Source organism: Rhinatrema bivittatum, chromosome 8 (assembly GCF_901001135.1).
Source record: "Rhinatrema bivittatum chromosome 8, aRhiBiv1.1, whole genome shotgun sequence".
Lineage (NCBI taxonomy): Eukaryota > Metazoa > Chordata > Amphibia > Gymnophiona > Rhinatrematidae > Rhinatrema > Rhinatrema bivittatum.
The window spans coordinates 112,190,631-112,216,440 of record NC_042622.1 but is presented as its reverse complement, the minus strand read 5'-3'; the positions used below and the strand labels follow the sequence as shown (position 1 = coordinate 112,216,440).

The following is a 25,810-nucleotide window of genomic DNA, read 5'->3' as shown; positions in this document are numbered from 1 at the left end:
TAGTAAATTAAATATGGGGGAAATCCACGGGTAGATCTTCCACAAAATTCACCACAGATCTCTATGAATTTTGCCTGGGACCCACGGCAAACCACAGTGTGAGGGTTCCGTGGATGTGTTTGTTATAGGTCACTGGCCTGGACAGCAAAGGGCATGGGCATGGATAGAAACCTTCTTAGAACAGAAGGGCCTTTGTCCTGGGAATCCTTGGCAATAAGCATCAAATTTCCATGCTCCTTAAAGCAGCAGGACACTATCCCTGACCATCAGATTTCTTTTTATTTAAAAGCTTAAATATCAGTAGTGGTGCCTCAGCCCCAGGCACACCAGGACCCCAGCTTCATTTCTGCCAGGGCACGTTCATGAGTGTACTGGGAAACATTATGCTGCAGCACATTTATACCCCCCTCAATGTACCACTGCATTGACCGCCTATGTCAGGGGTGGCCAACTCCGGTCCTCGAGAGCCTCAGGCCAGGTTTTCAGGATATCTACAATGAATATGGACGAAATAAATTTGTATACAGAGGAGGCAGTTCATGCAAATCTGTTTCATACATATTCAATGTGGATATCCTGAAAACCTGGCCTGTTTGTGGCTCTTGAGGACTGGAGTTGGCCACCCTGGCCTGGTTCCCTCTTTTTTTTTTTTTATGTCTTTTATTATGTGGCTGCTCTTTCTTCTCCTGAAAGGTGACAAGCATATAAGTGTATGGTATTCAGCTCTGGAATATTTTTGCTCCATAGCTGCAGTCAATGGTTGACCTATTGGAAGGAACTCTGTACAGTATGGATTTAATGAAGGTCCACGCCTATATTAACAAAGTGGTGTCCCAGATGAACACTCTGGAGGAGGTAAGGGACTTCTTGTTTCTTAATAATATCAACAAAGCCTTCATGCCAAGACTGGCCAAGAAACTGCAGATGTGGAAGGCTTGGGCCAAGTGTGCTTCCAGTCAGTGTGACTAATATAAAAATGCTTAATTCTAATTTTATTTTTCCATCTTTTCAGTAGACTTATGGTGGTTTGGAGTAGGAAATAGGAAAACACAATTAAAAACTGCAGTGCATTTTTAGTACAATGACACCAAGGACCAGCATATGTCCTGCACTTGAGGACAATTGCCTTGAGTCCAGAGAATCACAATAGACAGGGCACTGGCCAGGAAAAACAACTAATTCTTCTACTTCCTTCCTTAACGTCTCCCTCGGTGAAAACCTCTAGCTGTTTATAAGTCCTGGATCATAGCCTGCAACATTGTGAGCCGAACAAAGCTTGAACGGGCAGCTTGTGCAACAATAATATCGCAGCCAAGCTCTCCTGTGCTTTTTTTTTTTTTTTTTTTTTTACAACTCTTACTGCCTGATTTATTAGGCTTTTTTTGTTTTGTTTTGTTTTCACAAAATGTTTAAAGGACAGTTTTCAAACCCCTTTATCCCCAGTAAATTGGCCTGCCAGAAAGTTGCCCTTCTCAGAACGTTTAAAAGGCATAATCAGGATTCTCAATGCGTGGGCTTTTAACTGCATTATAAAGGGGCATTTATGGTTGAGAGTAAATTACATGCCCAGAAATGGCATTTTCAAAACTGCACACATACTTTTTCGCCCCTTTCCTCCACCCACAGAAAAGGGAAATGCCAAATCCATGGCTATTGTCACCGGGTATCCGCCTATGCAAATTAAAAAAAAAACCCCAAAAAACTTTTGTGTGTAGTTTTCTTTGAAAATTGCCTACAAGGTCATAGATTCAAAACTACCAGTGGACTTGGCATCTAGGCAGGTCACTGAAAATTGCCTCCAGAGTGAGAAAAAAGCCTTAGTAAATCTGGCTCTAGGAATTGAGACATACGTGTGACTGCTAGACACAGAAATCTCACTTTGTTGGGCCAGCCCGATATTTCAGGTAGCGAGTACTATGTACTGAGAGGCATGTGCTGCTGGGCTCCTAGTCAGCGACCTACATTGTAAGGGCCAGGCTAGGTGGAATGTTATGAAATAGAGAACAAATAATCCCTGAGCACTTGTAAATGAAGCCCCCTAACACAATAGAGGCTGGTTCCAATAGAGTTGGAAATCTAGAGGACCAGGAGGAAACTGCCAGGTCCCTCCAAAATATCAGCTCATCACGATATGTCTTCCTGGATTTCCACAATGAATATGCATGTGATAACCAAACTGATCTGCAAATTTGGTGGATCTGAAACCAGATTCACCAAAAAAATTGGAGCAAAAAAATGGGGGATCTTAATGGTTTCATCCATCAACCAAACTATCTTAAAAAAATGTCCTGTTTGAAGGGACGACTCTTTTCTTGGTGGACCTACAGAAATAAGTTAATAATCTCTCCATAGGCACCTAAGGAGTCAATAGAAAAATATGCTGATGATGGTTACTAGATTATCATTTGCAGTAATTTTTTAAACCAAGGAACCATTCCAAAACACTTTTTGGGGGGATTTTCTTGCCTGTATACAATTTACTTTATCAGCTCATTCACGTTTATCGTCAAATTTCTTTCTGGGGGATAATGCCATATCCATATCATGGTACCTGGTACTCCCTTTGGTAATAATGTCATAGGTTAAATGGTCATGGAGAAGGGATTTATCAGGGTCCTAGAGTAGAACTATGATTCATTCAGAGAATCTACCATTGTTATTGCTTAGGATGTAGCTATTTCATCCCGGTCAACTTCTGTAAACTCTTAAGCAGAAGAGATTTTGGGGGTTGCTGCCTTGCCTCAGCCCTCCCAGGGAAAGGCAATGGCAGATAAAAACAATAAAAAGGCCTCATCAAGCTTTTCAGACAAATGAGTTGCCCTCTTCTAAATGGAGAATAATAGTAGCTCCAGTGTTTGGTTGACCATGGAATGCCAAACCTATCAATTAGAGATCATTAAACAAGAATTAAATGTATTTGTCTTTTTTTTTTTTTTTTTTTATAATAGCCACTCACATCTTTGATCTTCTCCTTTCTCTAACCTGGTTTTACTTTGAGGCCTGGTGTCAGGTTTGTGCTGGTATGCAGGCTGAGACAGGTATGGGCTGGGGAACATCCAGGGGTCAATAGTTTCACTTAAGTAGATAGAGGCTTGGATCTTGAAGTCAGCAGTGGTTCCTGTAATTTAAAGAGCTGGAGCAGAACTGAATCCAGAGGTTTGCTACAGGCAAGAAACTGGAATCAGCAGGCAGGTTACAAGGCTGGAGCATGTACTAGAAGCAGGTTGGAATTGCAGGTCAGGAACCAAAGTATGGAAACAGGCCACAAGCAGTAGCAGAACTAGTAAACACTGGCACTGGTAGAAGGAACTGAAAGAGTAGAACTACAAGATTGCAATTTCGGAATGAAAACAAAGTTTTAATATAAAAGTCTGAAGATTCAAGGTTCTATGACTAGCAAAGCCAATCATGAAAGGGTGATTTAGCCTTTGGGTTGCAGCGAATTAACTTCCTTTCCTCTGCAAGCTTTTTAACTGAGCCCCAATCAATCCTTGTTACCTAGAGGTGTGGCCTTGAAAGCTATCTCAAGCAGTCTTCCCTGCTGCTTCCTCTTGTTTCAGGTCTGCAGCTGGTCTGAAAGTTGGGGTTCCTGTGGTGAACCCCAGGATTGACTTTGGTTCAAGTCCCTGCCTGGGTTTTACCCTAACACAGGGCTGTCTGCTATATTCCTGGCTGCCTTTCCAGAGTTTACTGTCAATAAGAACAGTGAGTACTGAAAAAAATAAGTCTAATCTTTTAAAAAATAAATTTCAAAAAATTCTGCATTCCTTCCACCTTGAGTGGTTACTGTAATTTAGAGAATGATAAAATTTAAACCTTCTTAAAACAGATAAATAGGAAAGCTGTAAAGGCAAAGGAAGGAGATTACTAGGGAGGTATTGGCCTGTGAAATGACAGGGAAATAACCATGAGATTTTTTTTTCCTTTTGTGCTGTTTCCCAGCTAAACTGCCACACACACACACACAAAATCTTGTTTTGTTCCATCATTTTAGCGTATGAAATGAAACAAAAATCTGAAATAAATAGAAAACAAAATAAAAACCAAAGTGGAACAAAGGTTTTAGATTACTAGAAATCAAATGGGGTCTGCAGAGGCACAGGGCAGAGGAGCAGTTGGTCAGTTTAATTGGGCCAAGTGGTCCTTGCCTGCCGACCATAACCAAAGTAAAGAGGGATATTCCAGACGGGAGACAGTTTAAGCTGGCTCCTCTGTTTATGCAGCTTTAGGGCTAGAGAAGTGCAGTTGCATTGGGTGTGAAAGAGCAAAGCTGCCTCTTTCAAAGAGCAGAATTATGGCAGGCCGAAGGGATTTGATCCCTTCCATATCTCTCTTCATGTCACTGATGCTGAGCTATAAGTAGCAGTTTTATTTATTTTATTTTTTTACTGTATTTATCCACAGTTCTAAGTAACATGCATAGATACAAATAAAAACAAAACAGTCATGACAGTCATTTGCTTGTCTGCTTTTCTCTGAACTTCAAATGAAATAACATAAAATAATATACATTACAAACATCCAATAAATATTACATACTTAAATATAAAATAAATAAGTAAATAAATAAACAAATACAGAAAATCTAACATAAGCAACTGGGTAACCAAACTCCCCCAAATAAAAATATCATACAGGTCCAAAATAAGGAAATATACAGCTTAAAAGATAATTTAGGTTTCAAACACTTTGGTGTAAAGCCAAGCTTTGACTCCTTTCCTAAACTTTAAATAGCAGAAAAGATATGTGAATCTGAAATGCTCAGAGCAGCCTTTTCCCTGCAACTGTTTACGCTTAGCAGCTTGCTGATAAATTATTGTTCAGACCCACTTCAAAGTACCCCCACAAAACCCCTTCCGTGTGTGCCGAGGTTTGTAAACACCACAGACAGTAGCCATTGCTCTCTTAGCAATCCCAATAAGTTAATAATGTAGTGTCCCATTAAATCTTATTCTTTTATAGCAGCAGTGCGGGATTCATTACTAAAAAAATAACCTAATCCATCATCAGAATGAAAAGTAGAATGATTATAAAACCTTTGTTTTCCTCTCATCCATGTCATTGTGAAGGCAAAAAGACATTTGAAGTTTTTCAGGGCTCCTCTTACTTTGTCTTGCCACTTTTACTGCTACAGAGCAAAGTAAATCTGGATGCTTCTGTGCTGTTCATCATCATATATCTGTGTCTTCACAACAAATTGTGAAAATACCTTTAACAGTGGGAAACAGATGTCAAGAGATGAGATTTTTAAAGACCAGCAGTAACTTTTATTGTTTTGGTTTATATTAGGGCTTCCCAAACCTGTCGCATTGACCTCACAGCCAGTCTGGTTTTCAGTCTATTCGCAATGAATATGCATGTGATATATTTATGTGTATACAAGTATATACAAATTTATCTCATGCATATTCATTGTGAATAGCTAGAAAACCCACCTGGCTGTGGGGACCCTACGACAGGTTTGAGAAACCCTGGTTTATATGAACTCACCGTTATTGCTAAAATGTTTTGGTGACATGAAATATACATGATAACATTAAAATCAGAAATGAATAGTAATTAATGATTGGGCATTTTTCCCTGTTCCCCTCTCTCCACAGACTATCAAAACTAATTTGACTCGAGAGAATGAGTTTATGAAGGACAGCGTCATTAATCTATCCAATCAGATGAAGCAGTATGAGAACTATTCAGATATTATGATAAGCATTAAGAAGGAGATTTCCAACCTGGGGTACCAGCTGCTGCAGAAGGATGCTGCTGCCGTTCCAGAGAGTAAAGTCCAGGTATATTGCAAAAAGTTCAGTAATGTGGGTAAAAGAAGTGTATGAAGTTAAACAATTACTATGCTCCTGAGATACTGAAAAAAAAATTCTCCTTTGCCTCTGCAAAATCTCCTTTGATTTATGAACATTTATTATTATTATTCTCTGGCTTGATATACTGCATTATCCTAGCCAATCCCTGGACAGTTAATTTCAAATTTACAATAATACTTGTCTCTTCTGTTTCCATATGCTGTGACATAAAACTCATTGGGGCAGATTTTAAAAGCCCTGCTCGTGTAAATCTGGCTGGATTTACGCGCCCAGGGATGTTACGCGCACCGAGCCTATTTTGCATAAGTCCGGCGATGTGCGCAAGCCTCGGGATGTGCGTATGTCCCGGGGCTTTGAAAAAGGGGAGGGAAGGGGGGCGTGGGCAGGGTGCCGGTCCGGGGGTGGGACCGAGGCCTCCTGCACAGCGGCCGTGCCAGGGGATCGGACGCCGGCAGCCGGCCAGCGCGTGCAAGTTACGCCTGCCACAGGCAGGCATAAATAGCAAAATAAAGGTAGGGGGGGATTTAGGTAGGACTGGGGGGCGGGTTAGATAGGGGAAGGGAGGGGAAGATGGGGGGAGCGGAAGGAAGGAACGGGGAAAGCCATCTGTGCTCCCCTAGGGCTCAGCGCACGCAAGGTGCACAAGTGTGCACCTTGCGTGTACCATTCATTTCAACAAATAGCATGCACTATCGGCAAATAGCACATGCACACTATTTTGCCAAAACAAATAACCTGAAAAAACCCACAAATTCTCCTGAAACAAAATTTGGCCAAAAAAATGCCTAAAAATGAATGCAAAAAATCAAACATAAAAAAAAAAATTTGGAGCAGATCTCTAATATTTTATTGTACAGTAATTGTGAAGAGGCTGGAGGATGACATAGTCATAGTCATAGTACTGTGTTCAGTTCTGGAGACCGTATCTCCAAAAGGATAAAGACAGGATGGAAGACGTCCAGAGAATGGTGACCAACATGGTATGGGGTCTGCAGCAAAAGAATTGTGAAAGGAGAGTTAAAGACCTAAATATGTATATACTGGAGGAGAGGAGGGACAGGGGTGATATGATACGGACCTTCAAATACCTGAAAGGTATGATAATGCACAGGAATCAAATCTTTTTCAATAGAGAGAAAATTGTAGAACAAGGGGTTATAATATGATGCTCCCTGGGGTTTGGGTGAAGACCAAGGTCAGGAAGTATTTCTTCATGGAAAGGGTGGTGGGATGTGTGGGAAGCCTTCCCAGAGAAGGTAAAGAGGACAAGGACAGTAATGGAATTTAAAAGGTCATGTGTAAGTGCACAGGATTCCTAGTGGCTAAGTGATGCAGGCAAAGAAAAGGATAACCTGGGTTGACTAGGATGACCTGTATAGAACAACAAATAACCTTTATCTGGCTAACTTTGCTGGCCAGCTAGCCACTGAAAATTGACCCCTTTATTCCTCATCAGAGTAAAGTTTTTCCAGGACTAATTTTCGTCTATGGAAAGAAGTTGGAGTTCTGGTGCTGGGATCTGTAGTCAGGATCTATGTGTAGGAAACATACTTTGTGCACACAGGGGTAGATTTTCAAAGGGTTACGTACATAATATACGCGCGTAACCCCCGAAAACCTACCCCTGCGCGCGCCGAGCCTATTTTGCATAGACTCGGCGGCGCGCATATGTCCCGGGGCTTCGAAAAAGGGGCGGTCTGGGGGCGGGGCCGTGGGCATGGCGGCCGTCTGGGGGCGGGCCCGAGTCCTCTGGCACAGCGGCTGTGCCGGGGGATGGTGCGCCGGCGCGCGCAAGTCAAATAAGGTAGGGGGGGGGATTTAGGTAGAGCCGGGGGAGTGGGTTAGTTAGGGGAAGGGAGGGAAAGGTTGGGGGGGGATTGGAAAAAAAGTTCCCTCTAAGGCAGGTCCGATTTCGGAGTGGCCTTGGAGGGAACGGGGAAAGCCATTTGGGCTTGGCGCGCGCCAGGTGCACAAGTGTGCACCCCTTTGTGCGCACTGACCCTGGATTTTATTATATGCGCGCCGGCAGCACGCGCATGTTATAAAATCGGGTGTACATTTGTGTGCGCTACCCCGCACACGCTCCTTTAAAAATCTGGCCCACAGTGTGTGTTTTCTGCACATACAACAGGGAGGGGAAGGAGGCTTTTCTTCGGCCTCTGCTTTTTTTTTCCCTCTGGTGCCAGAGACCAGATGGCATAAGCACCTTTTACTTCTTTCGAGTTCAGCCTATGCAAAAGGCAGAGTGTGCTTTTTAACTTGGGTTTGCACGCTTTTAAAACTCCCAGTGCATTGGCATGCCCTTTGCTTAATGCATCGGGAGTTTTACTATACAGATTAAACAACTGAGTGCTGGATTTCAGCATACAGTTTTACCACATATTTTTTTACATCGGGCCCACTCTTTGGGGAAGATCAAGTGAGAGACGCTGTGTTGTAGTTACTGCAATCTGTGGTGATTTCTTCCAGGACACGGCTGGAGAAAAAAGTATAGAAACAAACAAGTACACCACCACCACCAAGAAGAATGTAGGTGACAGACCAGTGCCAAAGACTCCTAGAGACAAGTTTGCAAGATTGGAAAAATCAAAGAAGGAAAATCTGAAGATCAGAGCTGGGACATCACAGCCAACACCCAAACCCAGGCCCTCCCTTCACCAGCAGTCTCTGATAAGAGGCATCACTTATTACAAAGCCAGGAAACAGGAGGAAACAGAAGCCCTGATCAGCAATCGAGGTAAGGTTGTGAGAAACGGGCCGATACAGTAAAAATCACACTCTCCTGTGCGCGCGATACAGTAATTTAATTTATCTAAATTAGGGCTGGCGGTAAAAAGAGGCGCTAGGGACATTAGTGTGTCCCTAGCGCCTCTTTTCAGACAGGAGCGGCAGCTGTCAGCGGGTTTGACAGCCGACGCTCAATTTTGCTGGCGTCTGTTCTCGAGCCCGCTGACAGCCACGGGTTCTGAAACCGGACGCTGGCAAAATTGGGCGTCAGGTTTTCAACCCACGAGCCGCAGGCCTATTTCAAATTATTTTTTCTTTTTTTTTACTTTTTTTAACTTTCGGGACCTCTGACTTAATATCGCCATGATATTAAGTTGGAGGGTGCACAGAAAAGCAGTTTTTATTGCTTTCCTGTGCACTTTCCCGGTGCTGGCAGAAATTAGCGCCTACCTTTGGGTAGGCGCTAATTTCTTAAAGTAAAATGTGCAGCTTGGCTGCACATTTTACTTACTGAATCGCGCGGGAATACCTAATAGGGCCATCAACATGCATTTGCATGTTGCGGGCGCTATTAGGTTTGGGGGGGGGGGTGGGATGCACATTTTCGACGCGCTATTACCCCTTACTGAATAAGGGGTAAAGCTAGCGCATCAAACACGCGTCCAATCACAGGTTAACAGTGCGCTCCGCCGGAGTGCACTGTACTGTATCAGCCTGAAAGTAAGGTGAGTTTTATGGAGAAGACCTCAACAGTTGGCAATAGGCATTTCTACACAAGCTCAATCCATTTTCGAATGTTGGTGCTTGCAATGTTTTGACTTCTCAAACCGTACCCCCCCCCAAAAAAAATATATTAATTAGACCTCCAGGGAAGATATCATACACTGATCATATACCTCTGAAATATCTTGAAAGTATGTAAGCATTCTGAGAACCCAGGATCCCTGTCAGCCACACGGTCCCTTTCTGGATTACGTTGACTTTGAAATGGAATGTGAAACGCACTAACACGTAGTGTTCTGTATTTCCTCCAGACTGCTTTGCTGTTCTTAACATTTAGCCAAGATAACGTGTTCTTCATATCTGTATTATAATAACTAGGCTTGGTTCTTTATTTTAAACTCTGATGTTGGGTTCTTGAACCTGGAAGCTCACGTTAGCAGAAGAAACTTTCAAATCCAAGAAGCATCAGCTCAAAATAAAACTGATTCTTATTAACCCCATTAGAAAGCACAAACTTTACATTTATTTTTTGGTCCTAACATTCTTTTTTTTTTTTTTTTAAGACCCAGCAGTTTCCTCTTGCTGCTTTTGACTTCCAACTCAGTCAAGGCTATCTATTTATTTATTTGATTTGCATTCCAATTTTCAGCATTTCAAAGCAGATTACATTCAGGTACTGTAAGTATTTCCCTATTCCCAGTGAGCTCACAATCTAAGGATCTCATTTACTGAGCGTTTTCTCCATAGACACAGAATGGGAGAAAAGCCTTAGTAAATCAGGCCCTAAGTTTGTACCTGAGGCAATGGAAGGGGAAGTGATTTGCCCAAGGTCACAAGGAGCAGCAGTGGGATTCGAACCCTGGCTTCCCTCATTCATATGATCAGGTAAAAAAAAAAATGGAAGGTACACTACATCCTCTAAAGGTGTAAACACAACAATACTACAAATCCAGAGGGAAAATCAAACTTCCTTATACACTTAGAATTTCTAACAATATTTAATCCTTGTATCAAAAAGTTTACAAAAGTGTGAAAATCCACAAATAACACATATATACTACATATTTAACAGGTACACATTTAATGACGCACTTCCAATACTGAATATAGTACACATTTTCACTCAATTATCACATATAAACACTCATACCCTTTATTTATTTTATTTAGGCATTTTATATACTGTCATTCCAAAAGAAGATCACAATGGTTTACATAAAACAGTATTCATATTCTAGGTCAAGATTCATAATCTAGGTCTCTGTAATAACTAATACATATCCAATGATGTTCCGTTATTAGACTATTCAACACCATAGACGAGTAACAGGACGTCATTGGATATGAAGACATTGAAGATATAGAAGACGTCTATTTTCCTTGATTGATTTATGGTGGTTTTATTTTTAGGCCTATTTTATACTTCTTACAAGTATGAGACCTAGATTATGAATATTGACCTAGAATATGAATACTGTTTTATGTAAACCGTTGTGATCTTCTTTTGGAATGACGGTATGTGAGGGTATGATTGATGTTATAGGGTACGAGTGTTTTATATGTGATAACTGAGTGAAAATTTGTACTATATTCAGTATTGGAAGTACATCTTATTCAATGTGTACCTGATAAATATGTAGTATACATATGTTATATGAGGATTTTCACACTTTTGTAAACATTTTGATATAAGGATAAGATAGAATTTATAATAATATTTAAAGTGTATAAGGAAGTTTGATTTACCCTCTGGATTTGTAGTATTGTGTTTTCCCTCATTCACAGCCTGCTTCTTCATTCTTAGTTTATACTAAGGTTACTGCACCATGAGCCATCATTACAACTACCACCATTTTCTAGCACCTCCCTCCCATCTAGGCCAGCTATCTCAGCACCCAGGGTACATAGACCGTGACTCCCTCTGGAGTCTTGTATGTATTCACACTGAGCCCGATATTCAAAAAAACACTTAGCCAGATATGTCAGACTTATCCGGCTAAGTGGTGCCACTGAATATCCCGCTACTTAGCTGACTAAGGGACTGATTCATCAAGGTACTTTCTCATAGACACAGAATGGGAGAAAATCCTTACTGAATCAGGCAGTAAGGCCATGGCCTGCGCCATTTTTAAAGATGGCGCCGGCCATCCAGTGCTCCTACCATGTGACAGGGGCCGGCCAATGGCACGGATACCCTGTCACATGGTAAGGGCAAAGGGCCATCGGCGCCATTTTTATTAGCACAGCCGACGGCCCGAGAGCAGGAGATCGCTCTCGGCGCCCCCACTGGACCACCAGGTAATTTTAAAACATTTTTGGGGGGGTTGGGAGGGTGGGGGAGGCTAAGGGGTCAGTTTTAAAGGGTCAGGGTGGGTTTTTTGTTTATCGGACCGGGCGCAGCCGATAAACAAAAAACCAATCGGGTCGGACGATAAAAATTATAAGATTTGAATTGGAACCGGAACCGAACCAATTCCGGTTCCGATTCACACCTCTACTGCTGAATATCCCAGCTGAGTTAGCCGGATAAGTGTATGCAGCTAACTTGCCGAGCCACATAGCGGCTCTTTATGGACCCCACTGAGTCTGGCCACTAGGCATTGCTTGCTGCTATGTAAAAGCTGAGACACCAACCCACACTCTCCCCACCTCCCCTTTCACTTCTTGGGGAGATGAACAACGCCTGTGCCACGTCCCTAGTCCCGGCCACCCCAAAGAGCAGAAGATGGGCTTGGGAATCAAACCCAGGTCTCCCACATGGTTTTGCACTGCACTGCTCCTGAGCCCTAGTTCTGATCTCTTAACATGAAAGGTAAGAGCTGAGAATCCAGGACTGGGGCCTTCTGTCCCATTCACAACACAGACGGCTACAAAAGTTGCAGATTTCTGTGCCCGATGCCATGGAAATAAAAGATGTTACGTGACCGCAGAATCGCGCGTCTTATTAGCAATCTGTACGGCAAGCTACAACCTGTTTAGTTGTGTTATGGGTCCTAGCAATGCTGTTGGTTGCCAGCTTCCTAACCTGCTGCTCTTTGCACATTGCAACGGGTTAATCTAGTGTGACACTTGGCACTAATTAGGAAAGGAGGGTCTGGGCAAGACCGCTCTTGCCTTCTCTCCCAACTCCTTCTGAAATATCTCTTCTGCAGCTCTGGCATTTTTCTGGCAGTTTTAATTTCTGGTTTCTGATTTCTTCTTAATAGCTGTTTGTGTGTTCCCCTCTGCTGCCACATATTGTTAGCTTGAGCAGTAGAACCTGGATAATAGTTATTTGGTGAATCACAGCTCGTGGTCATATGGGCTGTTATTTTCAAAACAGTTTTACCATGGCCCCAGAAAGAGATTGACTCTTTGATCAATATAGCCCATAATATAGACTGCGCTATGAATATCAGGGCGGACGCTGTCTACTGGAAACCAATTAGGTTGAGGATAGCTTAGATTTTCAAACAAACACTGTCTCTATGGCCACCGCAACCGTTTGTTGGGTTGGGGTCGTTTCAGGAGCTCTAGGTCAAGGAACAGTCTTTGGGGCCAATGCAATGTGGTGCGCTGAGCCGAGCGCACTGTTAACGTGCAGTTGGACGCGGGTAAAATAGGTGCTAATCAATCCCTTAATGCAATAAGGGGATTAGCACATATTCAAAGCGCGTCCAACGTGGAGTGAATCTAATAGCACTCATCACATGCAAATGCATATGAATGAGGCTATTAGGCATTCACTCCCGATGCAAAAAGAAAAAATGTGCGTCTCGGACACACATTTAACTGTCATCTATTAATGCCTGCCACGAGCAGACTTTAATAGATGTGCGCATCAAAAAAAGAAGAAAAAGAAAAGAAATAAAATAAAAAAAAAATTGACAGTCGGACTCATCGATCTGCAGAAATCCTCGTGCTGGTCCCGACGAGGTGCCTGTGCCGCAGACAAAAGCAAATAGCTGCGGGTAGAAAAAGAATATCCCTGGTATTGGCTCTCTGCTCTCTGGGATCTCCCCAGCCTGGGTGACAGGACTAGTGCCGTAGAGCTGAGGTGGCTGAAACCGTGATAACATGCTCACAACAGGAAAATGTCATCTATTTAAAGCAAAATGTGGGGAGAGAGGCAATCATGAGCAGCCATACAAGATGGCATCTTAACCCCTTAGTTCCTCTCCCTCCCACCCCCACCCCCCAAATATAAAAGATCACGTAGGATTTCCATTCTAACTTGGAGCATGAAGCACCTTTGTCTTGACTTCCTGATGTGATTTTTAGCCTGCTGACGAATTGCTGTGAAGAAAACGTCCCGGCAGACAAGAAGGAGATGAAGAGGAAGAACATCTAAGTCAGGTGGCAGATAAGGTCCTCCAAGATGCATTCCCAGTGGCAGGCAGGGCTTTGAAGTTTGATCGCATCCCAGTGCCTGAGCTAAATAATATCAACAGTACTGCAGAGCAAAACCCGATGCTGAGTTCAACAGCGTTGGGTTTTCCTTAGCAACGTACAGCCAAGAAAAACGACGCCGATAAACCTGGCGTTGGTTTTCGTGACTAGTTCGCTGAAAACCAACGCCGAGTTTATCAGCTTCTGTTTTCATGGCTGTCCGCCGCTAAGGAAAACCGACGCCGATAAACTCTGCATTGGTTTTTAGCGACTAAAACCAACATCGGGTTTATCGGCGTCGGTTTTCGTGACCGGCATACGGCAGTCACAAAAACCTTTGGGTTCGCGACCCCCTAATTTGAATATTGCATGGCACCCCCCTTTGGAGGGGCCATGCGCTCGTTGAGAGCTGACTGTTCAGCGCCCGCTTTCTACGCGACTTTATTGCATCGGCCCCTTTGTACTGAATGCTGTCAAATTTTCTCTTAATCCATTCTTTACTTTAACAACATAAAATCTCCAAACACCTGCAGATTAAGCAATACCAACAAAAAAAAAAAAGATTGGCTTACTGCCTCACTAATCTCATTTAAGATGTTTAAACTGTTAAGAATTAAAAGTTTATTTCTGCAGACCAAATCTGGTTTTATGAATCACAGGCTCGGAGTGACAGTTTCCTACTGTGAACCCTCTCCGTTCACACTGCCGTTTCCCATGGGACGAGCAAACGGCTATTTTTATACAGATTGCTTTTTACAAGAGTTCGACTTGGAATTTGTTGGTGGAAGATGCTAAAGCTTGAAGGCTTGCCCACAAGTAGTTTAGAAACGTCCAGGGTGAAGCATGGGCAAAAAGGAATCACATCAGCCTCCTACAAGGCATGTCTGCTGGGCTTCAGTGTCTGGGGCACATTTTCTTCTTTTCTGATTCACTGAACTTTTCGAAAATGTCTTTTCCATTCGCAAGGAAACAAAAAAGAAAGCAAAATGCTCTTTCCTGGCTATCTGTGACTGGTTGTAAGGTGGGGAGAAGACAGGGGGGAAAATCGTGTCAGCTGACCTTTCAGCAGGACAGATCCACAAAGTAATTATTCACGGGTGGTTTCGTAATATTGTTTCATGTAAGCACCGTCAGAGCCACAAAAAACTGATGCAAATTGAAAGGTCTTTGTCATGTAGAGCTCCCAATGGAAGGATGGAGGAAGAAAGAGTTGGGGTTGGAGGGGGCAGAGCTTCAGGGCAGAGGTCAAACAGCATTGCCCAAGATCTTATAGTGAGGGTGGTGGAGATGGGATTCAGATCTTGCCACATGACTTGAGGGGAAGGGAGGGGTTAAGTTTTCATTGCTTTATGCTTTTACCAGGAGACTCCTATTTGGTGCATACTTATTTCAGTCTCAATGTCTGTTTCGCCATTTGTCATTATTATTCTTGTTGTTGTACTTTCAAACCTGAGTCTTGAAGAACCAGGATTTTCAGATTTGAAAGTACCGTGCTAGGCAAAAGGAGAAAAAAATTAAACATTAGACCTCACCTTGACAGTGAAACTAACCAAGGTCACGGAATGTGACAGTGTTTTGGCTGGAGGAGTGCACCTAAACTGGAGATCCAAGCCAGACTGCAGGTGACATCATAAGAATCAGATTTTGAGTTCTGGGAATCAGGATGCGATGCTAATTAGCAAGGAAGTTTGGGAGAGGTTCATTTTACTTGTACATGCAAAATTTAACAGACATGGCTAGTAAAACAGCAGCAGACGATACCCAGGGTCACTCGGGGTCTCTCTGTTTCCTAGCACAAGACAGTTGTGATACCAAATAAGGATCACACACTAAAGCATGCTAAATGTCGTCATTATGAGGAGAATACCTTCTATTTGCAAAGATTTACTTCGTCGCTATGAGCTCAGATCGCTCAAGTTCATTCTGGCCTCCGGAGGACAAATACAAAAAGCAAATGTTCAGGATTTGCTGAACATTTCTGTCATAAAAGCAAACATTTTGGCAAATATGAAAATTGCTATTACAGCCTGAAAGTAGGTATTTGGAGCGTGCGAGGGGAGATCGAGCTTAATTTACAGCCTCTGCTCCACCCACTGGCTCACTCACAAGTATCTCTGAAGCAAAAAGCTTTTGTGCCTGTTATTTGACTCGGCAAGGCCCGAGGCTCTATCTGCCCCTGGAGTAAGTCTGGGCTGGAGCTCAGCCACAGCCATGTTACCTGCCGGTATTTCCTATTGGACCAATTTTGACACTTAAAACTTTCCAATATTTTAAGAACAATAGGAGAGCTGTCTAGAATAAGCCTTCTTCTTTTATTCAATGCAATAACACCACCCTCCAAAAAAGGATTACAAATCCCCCCCCCCCCTATTTGTAAAGACATGGGTTGGCAGGATTATGCTGACTCAAAGCATCAGAAGGAATAGGAAATACATTCTTCAGGCTAGACACATTAAAAAAAAAATCTTCTCTTTTTTCGGAAATCCTTTGTTCCATAAGGAAAAGGAAGAAGCATTACTGATTGCCTCGTTTTTCCAACCATCCGAAAACCTGTCACATTTAGTCCCAAAGCCTTGCTGTGGGATAACTCCATGGTAATCATGTTTGACCTCCAGTGCATTCAGTAAGCAAGTACAGTCTGAGACCTTTCTGAGGATGCCTGTCAGAATCCATGAAGACGCTATAAAACCAAAACTAAGATTTGTTTCATATGAGGATTTCTGTCCATCTGCCTGCAACACAATGCTTAGATTTACTCTTATGGGCCTGATTCACTAAAGGCTTTTCTCCTGTTCTCTGTCTATGGAATTATTTTGAAGGCAGATCAGAGAGGGTGGTGGATATCACATTTTCAAAATTTTCGCCCAATGATTTCTTCCTGCTCCTCTGGGTTTCCGGCTCAGTTGGAATGGTGGCAGGCATTCTGACATCATGATGACCCTTTATTCGCAACCAGCTGGGGATTCTTCCCCTTTTTTTTAATAACCCCACCCCAATCTCCAGTGTATCTAGTCTGGTCATTGCAGTGAAAGTCCTTCAGTCGGGGCCCATGCACCAAAGCTCCTTTCGGAAATCTGCCATCATGGGCCCGAACTCCAGCCACCAGGAGTCCTCTTTTGAGTGACAATCCAGCTCGGAACGAATCAGGGCCCTTCTGCATGGACTGAGCCTCTGAGCTGGCCTGTGAATATGCTTTCTGTTTAAATTTTGTGCATCAAAGCTAAATCTAAGCATTGCATCTTAGGAGAAATGATTTACAGAAAGTAAGCAAAGACATTCTCTTTCTTCTGATTCAGAGAATAGGAGTGTTTTCTAAACAAAAATATTAGTCAGCTCTTTATCATATTTACTGTATTGATGTGACTCTGCTATTGTTTGCCAAAGTAAGTCAGCAAATATTCTTATCCCAAAATGTCTGCTGAAATTTCCAGAAAAGACCCACAATTCTGTATGCCTTCAGCTGTCTATGCAGGGCCAGATGCTCTAAGCCAGCAGTTCCCAACCCATGTCTTTTTCACCTCCAGAACTTTTCCTGACCCTCACATGCTTCTCTTTCATTTTTATATGTAGTAATATGCCAGATATAGAGAATCTGAGGTCCATATTCAAAAGCATTTAGCTGGATAACTCATTAGTTATTTTTTGTTGTAAAATTTACTTGCTCCCAGGAGCTGAAGTAAGTTCCGTGCGCCGGCCAGCTGCCGGCACGCACCTCACTGGGACAGCCCCTGGCCCGCCCAGACTTCGCTCCCCGCCCACCTCTTTTTAAAAGCCTGGCACTTTCACGCATACCAGAGATGTGAGCAGCCCAGCCATGCACATATCTCCCAGTATTGGTGCACCGGGGATTTAGAATTCCCTCATTAGTTAGGGACATTCTAGGGGCATAACTGGGAAGGGTTCAGTAATCTGGCTAAGTTATCCAGCTAACTCCAATATTCAGAGTTATCTGGATAACTTAGCCAGCTAACAGGGTGATGCATCATAGGACTCTAATGTGCGTTAAACAGCGTATATCATGCAATATTAGCTGTTTAGCTCCGCGATACAGACCTAGTGCAGTGATATCATGCAATATAAGCGATTATTTGCATGGCCCAGATTCCCTTCCCTATTACAATGAGCTTTTGCATGCAATTCCATGTTAATAACTTATCACGGCTGACCTGGAAAGATGTCAGCCAAGATAAACTAACACCTCCTGGGGAATCGGTAATCTACCATGGGAGCCCTGAGACCCTAATACGGGTCCCAAGGTTCCCATGGTAGTTTTAAAGGGTATTCAAATTAATAAAAAAGTGCTGCACCAATAAGAAAATGTTGAGCAGGGGTCAAAGTTGAGGTGGCCCTAATACTCCAAAATTAAAAAAAATTATAAAGTAGCATGCAATGATGGCCACTCCACAAGCCCCCACAACCCTCTAAACCTGTATTCAATAAATAAAAGGTCCCCCCTCCTTTCCATTGAAATAAGAGCTATCACTGAATCCCCCGTCCTCCTGCCTCAAAATTCTGTTGCCTGAAGCGGCCACCTCACCCTGCCTCATTATCGTACCACCCCTGGGCAGAGCCTTCTTCCCGACCCTGGTCAGGATTCCCAGGCTGAGTTAGCTTGTTCCCTTTGGGCCTGAAAATACAACAAAAGGTAAGCGCCTACTTTCTCTTAACTCTCTAAAAACTGTACACGACTGCCTCCAGATTCTCAGGAGAGAGCTGTTATAAAGCCTCCTAGGGGGATGGCCATTCCCAGGCCCCTCAAAGGGCCCATCTACCAACCATAGTGCTTCCCTGGGCATACTGGTAACCAAAGAATTGCTCTTGTTTACAAAAATATTGCAAAACCGCAGACACATCAAATAATTAAAATGAATAGGTATAGCGGGGCCCCCATTTGTTGACTTCATCTGGGAGCTATGTTTGCCTGGGTTCATTCATTGGGGGGAAGTTAGAACTTCCTGGGCCCCTGGTGTGGTCAGTAAGTCCAATCCTTAAACCCACAGAGTAGTGTAGGATGATGCTCTGAAGGTGTAGGAGAAGCCACAAAAGGACTAAGGAAGCAAAAGTAAAAAATGTCCAGTACCAATCACTGTCCAAGTCCATTTGGCATTCAAAATAAAACAGTTTACTTAAATTTAAAAATAAGGATCTAAGCAAGAATAGTGAAGATGAGAAATGACATAAAAAATATGTCAAGAAGCTTGGTCTCCTTGTCCATTTTGTTCCTTCTAGTTGGTCTTCTCCCTTCTGCACCACCATCCATACTTAACAACCCCTGCAAAAAAAGATCAAAAAATCCCAAGTTCAAAATATTCATTAAGATAAAAAACAAATTGCAGACTTCAAACCAAATCCAGAAAATTCTACTGGAATGGCCAAAATCCCAAAATTTCTTTACCTTTGCCTTGGACTTTCAGCTTGGGCAAAAAAAAATCAACCCAGCCCTTCTGGATACTGGGGGGGATGCCCTTCCTTCTAGACTGGTCAAAAATAAAAAATCTTTATAGTAATCCATTGTACACTCCTCTTCCTTCTGATCACCAAGCTCCAGGGATGAGGCTATAATCATCATTAAAACTCCTACTCCTTCCAACAACTCCTCTCCACTACTCCAGTCTGAGCACCATTCTGGGTATATTTACACCCCATAAGCCTCCCACAAAAAGGTGGGGTTAAAGCTAGGGGAAGATTTGAAAGAGACAAAAAAAAATCCCCCTCCCATTGCCTATAATGGAAAATTGGAAAAACTGTTAGTGGTGGGCAAAGCCGGGTCACACTCCCCTCTGTCTAAAAAAGAAAAAGAAGTGGAGCAGGATACAGGTGCAATTCTTTTTCAGACCAGACTTAACATTCCAATCTATTTACACACACGACATTACACAATTGCAATGAGATCTTATAATTTTTTTCCAACATTTTGGGATGCCCTAACCCAAGGGCAATTACTATGACTAGCATATAAATCTTGGAAAACATTTCAAAAGACACACATTTACAATATCATACAACTCATAGAACATTTATTGATTGATTGATCCCCTTGAGGAAGTTCAAGTATATGAATCATCAACCAGCAACTCCCCCCCCCCCCCCCCTTCATACCTCTATAGGTATATCTTGAGATGGCAGGAGCAATCCCCTAGATGAAGCACTAGAGAGCATAAGCCTAAGCATGGCAGCAGGGACCACCATAAAATGGAAAACGCATACATGTCATTAACCTTGGCGTAAAAGTAACTTCAGCGGATCTCTTTGGGGAAGATCATAAGTTCAATGGGCACACTGGGTCGCTTCCACTACACTGGAATGGGAAACAAATAATCTAATCTACCACTGTTCAGAGCCCACACAGGGAGCACCCACAGTTGGAAGGGGTTTCCTACTAAAGGTGTACCTATGCTAAAGCAATAGTAGGGAGAAAACATCAATAATTTACCCTTCTCTTCATAGTCTTATATTGTATTCCCTTGGAGAACACTAACTTACTTACTAACTCACTTACCCTCCTGCTACCCTATTACCCTACTACCCTCACCCTACTACCCTATTACCCTATTACCCTTTATAAATATTGTACTATTTGTACTATTTGTATATATTCCATGCATCAACCTATTGTAATTATTTTATTACTATTACTACTGTTTTACATTGCCATATACCTTCTTTCAGTTGCTCTAGTTTAGCATTGTTATATTTTTCTAATGGTCCTTCTTTAGTTGAACGTTAATTGTAAAGCACTGTTGCTATTTTCTAATTGTTCTAGCACTGCTGCTGAAACTTTGTTGTATGTGAACCGTCATGATGTTACTAAACGAATGGCGGTATATAAAGAACCTCAAATAAATAAATAAATAAAAATTTACCATATAGAACAGGGCTGGGCAGATTTGTTTTGTGTGGCCAGAGAGTGGGGTCCCCCTTGGAACGCCCCAATGCAAAAACCAAACCCCCAGCACTTGCAGGCATTTCAGTATCCAGCAGGCTTAAGCACCATCATTTTAGCACCCAAGGAGCCCCTTCAATCATGGATTCCAACCTCTAACAAAATCAGCAAGACTTTCAACCCAAGACTACCTCTCCTTGGTCACAAATGCAGAACATAGACTCTCACTAAATAAGAATAAGGCCATAAAGTATAAACCAGAAAGGTGCAGACAAATAAAATCAATCATGATATACTGATGGGAACGTTTGATTTTCAGTCACCCTTAGATTGTAGTGGATTAGTGGTGGGGAGAACACACACTTTCTCCTCTCTCTCTCATATACACTTCATATACACACACTCGCACTCACAAACCCTTCTACCCTCAATACCCTCTTCCACTTCCTCTCTTCCCCTTCCCTCTCACTCACCTTTCAGTCATTCACCCCTTCCCTCCACTCTTATCAGTCACTCACCCTCCCACTCAGTCTCCTCTGTCATTCACCCCTCACTTCCTTCTCTTTCTGTCACTCACCCACCCAGGGGCGAATTGGCCTATCGGGGGATCAGGCTTTCCCCGGTGGGCCGGTCGCTCCCATCACGTGATTTTTTTTTTTTAAACTTCCCAGCCAAAGACTAGAAGAGGGTCTGCTGGCGCTGCGGCCCGAAGAGAAACCTGTGGGCAGGGCCGGTGGAAGCACTAGGCCTGGGTCTGGGGCACCGCAAGCAGTGGTATCCCGAGGGGAGCCAATGCCCCCGGGTGGAAGGAGGCTCATGCGGCGCTGCGACAGGCAGATCGGCAGGGCCGTGGTGAGACTCATGTCACCTGAATGTTTGCAGAGACAGCATGTGAGAGCCTCTGTGTGTGTGAGAGAGACAGCATGTGGGAGTGAGAGCCTGTGCTTGAGCAAGACAGCATGTGGGAATGAGAGAGAGCCTGTGTGTGTGAGAGTCAGACAGCATGTGCAAGTGAGAGACTGTGTATGAATGATTTATGAGAGAGAGCATGTGAGAGTGAGAGCCTGTGTGTGAGAGAGAGAGAGAAATGCATGTGAGAATGAGAACCTGACTGTGTATTTGAGGGAAGAAGATGGAGAGAAAAGAAACAGAAAAAAAGACAATATAAAAGGAATTGGCAAAAAAAATAAGAAAGGGAAGGTGGAAAAAAAAAGCCTGTGACCAACCAATTAGAAAACTAAGATCAAACAGCAAAGGTAAAAAAAAAAAAAATTACTTTTTAGTGATTGGCACATGTAATCTTTGGGAATGTGCAAGAATAGTTTCTCAATGCGGATCTCACAATGTACGAGATCAGCATGGGGAAAGTGGAAGCCCACGGGGCCTGCACAGAGGAGGCAGCAGAATGGGCTTCAGTGTCAGTAGCAGCAATCGGCTCCTCCCCAATAGCCACGTGGCAGCAGTGACAGTGGCAGCAGAGGAATGAGAGAGGTTCCGAGGTTGCTGGCAAAAGAGAGGGGGGTCTGCCTTTAGTGTGTGCATGTGTATGAATGGGACTCTGCCTGGGGGTGTATGTGTGTGAATGCATGGGTGCCTGCCTGGGGGTCTGTGTCTGTAAGAATGAAAGTGTGCATGCCTGGGGGATGGGGAGGGAGTGGTGTGAAAATGAATGGAAGCCTGCCTGGAAGTCAGTGTGTGTGTGTGAGAATGACTGGGAGCTTGCCTGGGTGTGTGTGTTTGTGGGTATGTGAGGGAGCCAGTGAGTGTGAGAGCATGAGTGTGTATGAGTAAGAGTTTGTGTGTGGAGGGGGAGAGAGTGTCTTAGAGCCTGAGAGTGTGTCAGTGTCAGTGAGAGCGAGAGGTTATGGTGGATATAAGAGCATGAATGTGTATGTATGTGACAGTGTATGTGTGAGAGAGAATGGACATGTGAGTATGTGTGAGCGAGAGAGAGGATAACCTACTAATCCTCGACAATATCAGGGTGACTGGAAATCAAGAGCTTTTACAGAAGGGGACAGCAGGGGCTTTTTAAAATCCTTATTAGTTTTAATTATTGAATATTATTTGATGTCTGCTCTTTTTGAAATATTTTATTGGTGTTATATACAAATTTTTGAAAATTTCCCTGAGTTAAATTACCGGAGGTTCTATTCATCAGCAGTTTTGAAATACGGTATATATTTTTAGTATGATCCTATTGTGATGTTTTATAGTTCTTGATTTTATTGTTTGATGTTTTATGAGGAATGATGGTATTTTCTGTTTTTCCATTGCTGCATTACATACAGTCTAACTTGTTGTGATTTCCAGTTCAGTTTGTCTGTGCATATTTTATGGTCCCGTTATTCAGTATTTGGTGACTCATCAAATTGTATGTGTAATTGGGTACCCATGGGCCAGTATGGAGAAAAATCCCCCGGGCCACTATTTTCCCACAATCCGCCCCTGCACCCACCCACTCAATTCCTTTCCCTTCCTTCCCATCGTTCTTACCCCTTCCCTCCCAGTCAGGCTCACTTCCCCCACTCACTCCCTTCCCTTTCAGTGAAAGCTCACTCCCATCAGTGAAGGCTCCCCCCCCCCCACTCACTCCCTTCCTTGTCAGTTACTCTCCCTCCCCCTTTCACTCCCTTCCCTTCTCTCCCCTCAATAACTCCCACCCTCACTACTTCCCTTCCCTCCATGTGACGCACCTTTGCTGCCAGAGGCATCATGGTCTTCTTCCTGCCGGCTGGGTGTTGGAAGCCCACAGTAGGCTAACTTCGGGCCCACCACCATGCAAGCCTGGTTCTTGCTGGTGGACACGTATCTCCACAGCACCATGGATTCTTGCTGGTGGTTGATGGGAACCCAGCCGACATGAATCTCCACCACACCGCTCCTCTTCTTGCTGGCAGGAGTTGGGAACCTCACCAGCAGGTCACAGCACTGCGCCACTCCTCTTCTTGCTGGTGGAGCTTGGGAACCTCACAGGCACATCACTCCATGGCGCCGAGGGTAGGAAAGGCCCTCTTCCTGCCTGCCACACAGTATGAGCGGCACATAATGATATTATTTACAATTAGGTGAGCCGGATAAAAATTGCTAACTGGCTGTATTTGGCCCATGGGCTGTAGTTTTCCCTCCCCTGATATAGAACATGTAGCTCATGGAAGTAAGGACCCACAAAATTCACTTAAATAGTGAGAAAATAGCTTTAGAGCGAGTTCCAGGGAGAATTGGCCAACATAGAGAACTCGCACTGGAGAACCTTTGTGTGTTAGCACACCACTTAGGCGGGGGTGCAGTTGGGAAAGGGAACAAATTACCTTTAATCCAATGGAAAAGAAGTTATGGAAAAACCATCACATTTCCAACCTGTACAGACTTGGAGAAGCTTGACCCAAAATCAGGGAAAGTGCAGTAAAGTAAGACAACCTTAGTTCAGTTAGTGAAATCCAATTGGTAGAGACCCGAAACAAAATAACATACTGAATTCCATAATATATTTTTCAAATTTTTATGGGGTTTTGGGGGGGGCATTTTTTTTGCTTTAACTATGTTAATAAAACATTTTTCCTTTTGAATAACTATCAACATTTACTTTATTTAATAGCATAGGTAAAACACAAATCAATATCCACCCTCAAAATGGGTTAAGAATATACTCATAGTCAGTAGTGCAGCCACAGTAGCCCTGGTCCTTCTAGCTAAATCGTCTATGGCTCTTGATAGCCAGGTGCCTGTTGCTTGAAGAAGGCTGTACTATGTATACTGAGAGAGAAAAAATAACCCACCCTCCCACAATGAGGTAGAATCCTAACATTACTACAATATATTAGCAGAAGCATCTTTGAAACACAGATCACCACATCAATAACAGTAAATTGTCAACATAATAAAGTAATCATCAAACTTTTTTAGGGTTTCACTCATACCTCTTACCATATTCTTCTGGAGGGAGAGGTTCGCAATGGTCAGGCTGAGTTTCTTTACCAAAGCCCCATTAGGCAGAAAGCATTCAATCTAGGCTTTATCCACTCAGCCATCTCATTGGCACTACCTGACCCCATCCTTGAGGACCTTTCTTTCCACTTTCATGTCTCAGATCTTACACTCAATTGCCCCAGCATAATTAGGGGATGTTTATCTTTTATGCTGACTTTATTTGCATGTTCCCATACTCATTCCTCATGAAGATGTTCTATACAATTGACCATGTATACAAGTACATATGGGTAGTACAAGCCGAACAGTGCACAAACTTTTCATCGTACCAATTTCTCAGCTTGGGAGGCCCAGTATTCAACGGTACTTGGCACTACCCAAGACTGATATTGGACCTCAAAAGGGGTAGAGTGCTCTGCTTACTACAATACCTGTATGGTGTTTATATGTTACTGTATGTTTTTTGTATGCCAAAATACTTTAATAAACAGTTATAAAAAAAAAAAAGGGGGGGTAGAGTGATCCAACACATCTGAGTTAAGTAAATCCCCAGGTCCACTACTGCCAGAGGAAACACTGCCCAATGAATTATAACTCCCTCTGAATATCCACTCGACGAGGGTATCCTGGGGCCCATACCCTCCGCCACGGGAAGCATAAACATATGTTTGCTGCACATGCGGCATAATTAAAGCATGGTTTTTGGACCCTCACCACTACATTTCTTCTAGTGATCATTATGGCAAAATGCTTTCAGGCCATTGCAGCGCTCATTGCCACATTCTACTAATCACAGTGCATCCACCCCTTGTACTGCAGGAGTCAACAGAATTTTCACTGAATAAGCAAGTTCACAACAAAGGAAAATCCCATTAAGACAAAAGTTCTATTGGCACGTAGGGCCCGGGCTTAGCCTATGGATGATGGTTGACACCAAGTGGGACATCCTAAGCTGGTGTCTTAACATTTCCATCGCTCTCACTAACTGTACCATGTCCTCCTCAGATTCAGCCCATGAGGGCTCCTCCTGCGTGTTCTCACTGGAAATTGAGCTCCCTCTCACGACCTCCTCTACAATTACATCGGGTCCTTGAGTAAAGTCAGGGGATGTTGTGGAGACATTACACCCCTTCCCATGTTACAGTAACTGGGGAAGCCCCAGCCTCTTCCATACCCCGTGTATCTGGAACTAGGAGTCCCTCCCCTTTTGTCATCTTGTCCAATCTCGATACGCTCAGGTTCTTTTGGTAGTAGCAGTCCAGCCTGGCACTTAGCAACCCATTGGGACAGGACACTAACCAGTATGGTCTCCGTGTTGGTTCCTCCAGGTCCCTCCGCACTGGTGTCCACCTCCAGAAAC

The 25,810-nt window shown here is 43.3% G+C and overlaps 1 protein-coding gene across 1 annotated transcript in view; it reads left to right on the top strand.

Moving 5' to 3' along the window:
- OLFML2A (olfactomedin like 2A) overlaps positions 1-25,810 on the top strand; it is a 135,391-nt gene that overhangs the window by 58,944 nt on the left and 50,637 nt on the right. Inside the window, exons 3-5 of the mRNA XM_029612907.1 lie at positions 748-855; positions 5,601-5,786; positions 8,289-8,556. Of these exons, the coding sequence (XP_029468767.1) occupies positions 748-855; positions 5,601-5,786; positions 8,289-8,556 (562 nt within the window). The remainder of the gene's footprint in view (positions 1-747; positions 856-5,600; positions 5,787-8,288; positions 8,557-25,810) is intronic.